Consider the following 7,168-nt stretch of genomic DNA (forward strand, 5'->3'; position numbering starts at 1 on the left):
CTGGTTGAGAACCACTGGTATAGACGCTTGGCCAAACCGGATGCACGGCTGTGGATCCAAACCCCTACACTCCGCCGTGGTCACTGCGCCAAGGCGCCCAACCCAAGCACCAATAAGAGGCTTCAGGCGCAATGTTTTTACTGGTTAAATAAAGTTTAACTTAAGATACATCAGATATTGGAAAATAGTGTTTTTTCTTTGGGTACTTACATGCATTTTGCTGTCAATACTTTTGTGAATTTACTCAAGTAAAATTTGTATACAGGACTTTTACTTGTAGTAGTAGAATATTTCTACATTGCGGTATCGATACTTTTACTTAAAAAACTCTGCTGACCATCCCTTGCTGTGTGTGTGTGTGTGTGTGTGTGTGTGTGTGTGTGTGTGTGTGTAGGAGAGTTCGGGGAGGTGTGTAGCGGTCGTCTCAAGCTGCCCAGTAAGAAGGAGATCTGCGTGGCCATCAAGACGCTGAAGGCAGGATACACCGACAAGCAGAGGCGGGACTTCCTGGCCGAGGCGTCGATCATGGGACAGTTTGATCACCCCAACATCATCCGCCTGGAGGGAGTGGTCACACGCAGTAAGTACAATACAATCATTACTGAATGATTCATTCAATTAAGTAGAATACATTCACATACAGTGGTATCCACGGTTACGTCGCTTGAGGTGCCCATGGTACCTCCAGCTCCAGAGGTACCCCAGGCAGAGGGGTGTGGTTTTGCCTTTAGGGGCGTGTTCACATACTGTAAACGTACAGTACACTCACTGGAAGTATTGTACTTCAATGTTCCTAAATACACTGAATATTAGTAATATATGCTGTAATACGAAATTAAGTAAGATAGAATAGTAGTAATAGTAGTAATAGTAGTAGTAGTAGTAATACTGCGCACGCACGCGCGCACGCAAGCATACACACACACACACCCACACACACACACACACACGCACACACACACACACACACACACACACACACACACACACACACACACACACACACACACACACACACACACACACACACACACACACAGGTTTATTGCTCAAATGTACAAACTGGCAACTGTATGAAATAAACCAATCACACAAGAACAATTGAAATAGTTCAACACAACCAATAGTGCTTTCTCCAAATTCCTTCATGGCAAGTGTCTTTAGTATTTAGTTGAGCTTCTTTAGCTGTTATGACCTGCTACAAATAGCCAGACACCAGCTTCTGGCAGCGTTCATGAGCCATCGAATAGCCCACTCCTCACGTGCAAATAAAGGCCTCCGGTTCTCTCACATGCATTGGGTTTGGCGTTTCGCAACCGTCCTCTTCAAATCCCACTAGAGATTTTCTGTGAGGTTCATCAAGTACAGCAGACTGTGTGACGGCCCACTGTAGAATCTTCTAAGTCCCATGGCCTGGTATATAGACTGTTACAGTTTAAATAACTCTTAAGTCTCATAGCCTGGTATAAAGTGTTCCTGTGTGTGTGAGCTGGATGGACGGATGGATGGAGAGCCCGACGCTCCGGTCCTGTTTGCCAGCATCAGTCAACACAGTCTGTTGCTTTGGTGACTGAGATCTTTTAACGATCATCTGAGTCTTCACACCTCTCTTCTGGCTGCATGGCTGGCAGCACTGTCCCCTGCGCGCGCGCGCGCGTGCGTGCGTGCGTGCGTGTGTGTGTGTGTGTGTGTGTGTGTGTGTGTGTGTGTGTGTGTGTGTGTGTGTGTGTGCGCGTGCGCATGCATGCTTAGAGGTCCAGAATGGCTGTCAGCTCAGTCCTGGTGATGTGCGGATAGTACAGTGGAATAGTGACAGGAAAAAGGGAGAGAGAGAGAGACAAGGAGTGACATGCGGCAAAGGTCGCTGCATTAGAGCATGTGGCATGCGCCTTAGCCGCTAGGCCAGGGGTCTTCAACAGGCGGTCCGGGACCCCTAGGGGGTCCTCAGAGTTACTACAGGGGGGTCTGCCAAATCTTTGTGTGATATGTGTTCTCTTTTACCGTATTCCACTTGAAACCTAGCATCCCTTTTCTGAGAACTTTAGCCAAAAATAGCAGATCTACAAGCTCACAACGCCTCGCGCTGCGAGGCGTTGTGAGCTTGTAGATCGGCTATTTTTGGCAAAGAGGTATAGGTGTAGAGGGAAAAAAGAGCAGATCACGTAAACAAAAAAAGTTGAATCTGAAACACAATTTTATACAATATGGGGGTCCCTGCTTCATCTCTCTCTCAGCTAGGGGGTCCTTGGGCTGAAAATGTTTAAGACCCCTGCGCTAGGCCATGCCCTGTGATGTGCTGTTTTAATCATCCTCTGTAATGCCTCTTCAGTACCAGACACTGATGCACCGAGCCAGATAGAACACCATCTCCTAATAGTTTAGGTCTAGGAGACGAGGTCTATCCGGACTGACTACATCCAGTGGTGGAAAATGTTTTCACATGTTTTACAAGTATCAATACTGCAATGTAGAAGTACTCTGTTACAAGTAAAAGTCCGGAATTCAAAATTTGCTTGGGTTAAAGTACAAAAGTATTGTTATCAAAATGTACTTAAAGGTAGAGTAAGTGATTTACTGTGTTAAATAGCTCTATATTCTGATAGTACTCATCGCTATAGAGTGTTTGTTCTGTAAAAGGAGTCTCCCATGTCTCTCCAGCTCTTTATTAATCATTCATTATTAAAGAAATAGTTAAAAAATAGTTAATCATTAACTCTTAATTATTAAAGATAAGACTTTTTACAGGGGGCCAGTTCTGAATTGCAGCCACCTGTAAGTGCTCCTTTAAAGCAGTTTTGAGGGAGAGTCACACTTTATATATGACTTGGTTGGGCATTCCACATTTTGGTGGCATAGCAGTGATTTGTCTGGTTAACCCATTAAAGACCTCTACACACTGTACGATATTTGAAATGGTCGGCGAGTGAACAGATCGTTAAGCATTTCACACTGCACGAGTTTCTCTCTTGAAATCGGGCTACATATATCGTTGTGATTCTCGCACGATTGATTGGCCGGCGACAGGGGTTCACTGATTGCAAGATATTTCACCACGATGTGATCCCGACCCAATACATACTGTTATATTGTTTTTATTCCAAAACGTCTCACGAAAACGTGAAAGGCTCCTGTGATATATGCGAGAGACCGAGACAGGACACTAATGATTGACATTAAATAATTCTCAATTTCTCTGTATTTCTCTCTCTCTCTCCCTCTCTGAAACAAACGTTTCTAAAGTCAACCAGGGTGCAATTCAGATCAGCAGCAGTGTTGCCGTGTCCGCTTATTATAAGCGAGTTGCTTGTAAAAAAATTGATGGTTGCATTTCTTTTTAGCTTATTTCCAAAGTGTAGTTGCTTATTTGGCTTTATTTCTTAATGTTGTTGTTTTTTTCTTTGAAAATAGCTGCGACGCGTTGTGAGCTTGTAGATCGGCTATTTTATTTGTATATAGGTTTAAAGTGCTCATGCAGCCTATAGTCGCTTTTGTTGGGCTTGTTTTCATAGACCTGGTTGCTTATTTCTCGCGCAAAACCTGGCAATACTGTTCAGAGATACGTGCGTCACATACACACACACACACACACACACACACACACACACACACACACACACACACACACACACACACACACACACACACACACACACACACACACACACACACACACACAGCTCTCTCTCTCTCTCTGTCTGCAAGCCCTATTCCTCTCTAATAATAAACAGCCCCATGCACTAGATCGGGGCCGATAGCTCCAATTATCTAACAAGTTTGAAATCTAAAAGTTATCGGGGAACCCCTCGCCGACCGTACTTTATCGGGGTGTTTCTTCTCGGAGTACCTTACACACTGCGCGATCAACACCTCGCCGAGGGATGCCCGATCTTAACCCTTTAAGACCTGGAACTGTGTCATTTTTAGATTTGAGCTAAAAAGGCATTATTTTACACTTTGGGCTATTAAAAAATAGCAGATATACAAGCTCGTAGCGCGGCACCGGGTGCCGCGCTACGAGCTTGTAGATCTGCTATTTTTGAAAAATCGTGAAAATGTGTGCAAATCTTTGAATATAAATACTTTTAAAGCGAACATTTTTAACTCAAATATTTGCTTCTGGGGGTCACTGGAACGAAATATTTTGACGGGGGTCCGCGGCCAAATACATATCATTTGGGGGTCCTTGACATGAAAAGGATTGAGCACAACTGATATAGAAACATACGTTTGTCAGAAAACTGTTGAGATTTAGGAGACATGTAGAATCGGCTTCAGATCTCAATGGGTTCACTGAGATCGGTGGTTTTGTCGGCGGACACCAACAAATATCCCCGATAGTGAAATCGGGTCAAATATCGTACGGTATGTAGAGGTCTTAAGCCCTGCCGTATTTTATACTTGGCCATACAAAGGTATATAGCCCTTACAGTGAGCAAGGACAACACTAAGATGATACAGTCTTGATCCATTAACGGTCGCAGCCTAACATGCGTTGCAGCGTTTATTCTCCCACAGATCTTCCTCGCCACGTCCCGGGAGAGTGTTTTACACATCAGATGTTTGACTAATGGCCCCCCGTGCAGACGAGGGTCCGACGCCGATGTTAGAGACCCTTAGAGACTGTCTGCAGGGCGTAAATCTCTCTCTCTGCAGATCAATGGACTCTGATCAAAGCCCGTGTCCAACACACACACACACACACACACACACACACACTATACCTGTGACGTTTGGTCCACACGAGTATAGAACACACACACACACACACACACACACACACACACACACACACACACACAGGTTTGCATTACTATACTTGTGAGGACATCAACATTTTAGGCCATTTTCGATCAATTTGGGGCATTTTTAACGGCAAGCCTTTAAGCCGAAAAACAGCAGATCTACGAGCTTGTAGATCGGCAAATCTCTCGGCGCGCGACACCAGCACACAACTAAGCATAAATCGGTCCCTATTTTCGCCGGTGCCTCACCCATTATCCCTAAACTTCTTTGCCATTTTTAAAAAAACTATTTTTAAAAAGATTTTCAAATAGTTCAACTAGCCGATCTACAAGCTCACAACGTGTCAATGTAGATCGGCTACAGTAGTTGAACTATTTGAAAATGTTTTTTAAAAATAGTAGAAAGTGGCAAAGAAGTTAACGGATAATAGCTAAGGCGCTGGCGAAAATAGGAAATAGGAAAATGTCTAATCCTAACGCTAACCCCAACCTGAATCTTTTTCTAATTTTAAAATCTCTAAAAATCGTTTTAACCGTAAAACAACCATTTCGCTCGTGAGGTCGAGGAAAACAGTCCTCACAATTTCTGTTTCTGAAATTGTGCTATACCTGTGACGTTTGGTCCTCACGAGTATAGTAATACACACACACACACACACACACACACACACACACACACACACACACACACACACACACACACACACACACACACACACACACACACTCCCACTTTAACGGGGAAAAGCGCTTCAGAAACAGTCTAATAACGAGTGTGAACTTTGTCGCTCTCTAAGCAGTGTGGCGCGGCGCGTAGCGGGGCCTCTCTGTAGTCTGTTAGCTCTCTGTGGTACAAAGCTTTATGAAGAACCTCTGCCATCGCACTCCTCTGTTCTCCTCACATCCTTTAATAATGGCTCTCCCTCCTCACTTTCTCCCGTTCCGTCGGGCTCCCTTCATCTGTGGAGTTTTAGGGTTTCTAGAGCTGTCAGGGTCTCTTTTCATGTCCGTGATGTCTCTGTCTCTATTTCATCACATAGACTGTATCAGAACGCTGGCTCTAACTTTTTACTTCTACTCCACTACATCTCAGAGGCAAATAATGCACTTTTACTCCACTACAATTATTAGAAAACTTGACTTACTTGTTACTATATAGATTTGGATTATTATTACAAAACATGCATTAACCACTTCAGCCCTAGTATATATGTATACTTTGGCTATTTGAAAATAGCCGATTTACAAGTTCACAACGTGTCGCATTGCGACGCGTTGTGAGCTTGTAGATCTGCTATTTTCCAAAGATGCTTTATTTGAAAACTTGTGAAATGGGACATTCTGCACAATGAGCACTTTTACTTTTGGTACTTTAAGTATATTTTGATGTCTATAATGTTGTATTTTTACTCAAGTAAGTTTTGAATACCAGACTTGGACTTGTAACAGAACCATCACTGTCGGTTACAAGTATAGGCCTGTAATTTCATCATCTTAGGGGCAGGGTCACTCTGGCCTTTGGTGTTATACAAAGTTCAAATACCATGCGGGGCTGAAAGGCTGTCAAATAAAACAACCATTTGCAATCCACGGAAATAAAGAATTGAATTAAATCTATACATGTTGCACCCCCCCTCTCTCTCTCTCTATCTCTCTCCCCCTCTCTCTCTTTCATCGGCCTCTGCAGATACAGTATCAGAGAGCTGGCGCTGTAACTACCATTACGCTATACACATTTTCTTTCTTTGCCAGATTTGATCTCTTTCCCCCATTTTGGAAGCCGTGGCTAAAGATCTGTCATCGTCATCACAGAGTTGGTGGCCTCAGTCCCCTTCTCCTAATTATATCCCCTGAAACTCCATACGTTTCTCTTTTTTTTTTTAACTCTTTCAATCCGGGGACGCATCTGTGTCATTTTTAGATTTATTTGGCTATTCCAAAAAAATAGCAGATCTACAAGCTCATCATCATCGAGTGCCGCGCTACGAGCTTGTAGGTCTGCTATTTTTTTTTAAATCACGAAAAACCTTTGAATATATACAGTATATATTTTAAAGCGAACATTTGTAACTCAAATCTTTGCTTCTGGGGGATTCTACAAATGTCTTCTAAAGCTTAACAGTTTAAAAAAAAATAACTTATGTTGCTATAATATCAGTGGTTCTCATTACATTACATTACAGTTATTTATTAGACGCTTTTATCCAAAGCGACATATAATAAGTGCATTCAACATAGGTAGGCAAGAAATCGCTCTTCTAAAACTAGCAACTAAGAGTATACCTAGCGCTAAAGTAAAAGTACAATATATCAGCTTCCTACTTTCTTAAATCATGTCAAGGACCACCCAAAACAATATGTAATTGGCTGCGTACCCCCATCTTAAAATATTTTGTTCCAGAGACCCCCATGAAGCAAAGATTTGA

General features: G+C 42.9%; 1 protein-coding gene across 1 annotated transcript in view; it reads left to right on the forward strand.

The window, feature by feature from the left end:
* Positions 1-7,168, forward strand: part of epha3 (eph receptor A3) — a 225,193-nt gene that overhangs the window by 159,209 nt on the left and 58,816 nt on the right. Inside the window, exon 12 of the mRNA XM_084083917.1 lies at positions 395-580. Within this exon, the coding sequence (XP_083940043.1) occupies positions 395-580 (186 nt within the window). The remainder of the gene's footprint in view (positions 1-394; positions 581-7,168) is intronic.

Source organism: Gymnoscopelus microlampas (genome assembly GCF_963454915.1).
Source record: "Gymnoscopelus microlampas genome assembly, chromosome: 17".
Lineage (NCBI taxonomy): Eukaryota > Metazoa > Chordata > Actinopteri > Myctophiformes > Myctophidae > Gymnoscopelus > Gymnoscopelus microlampas.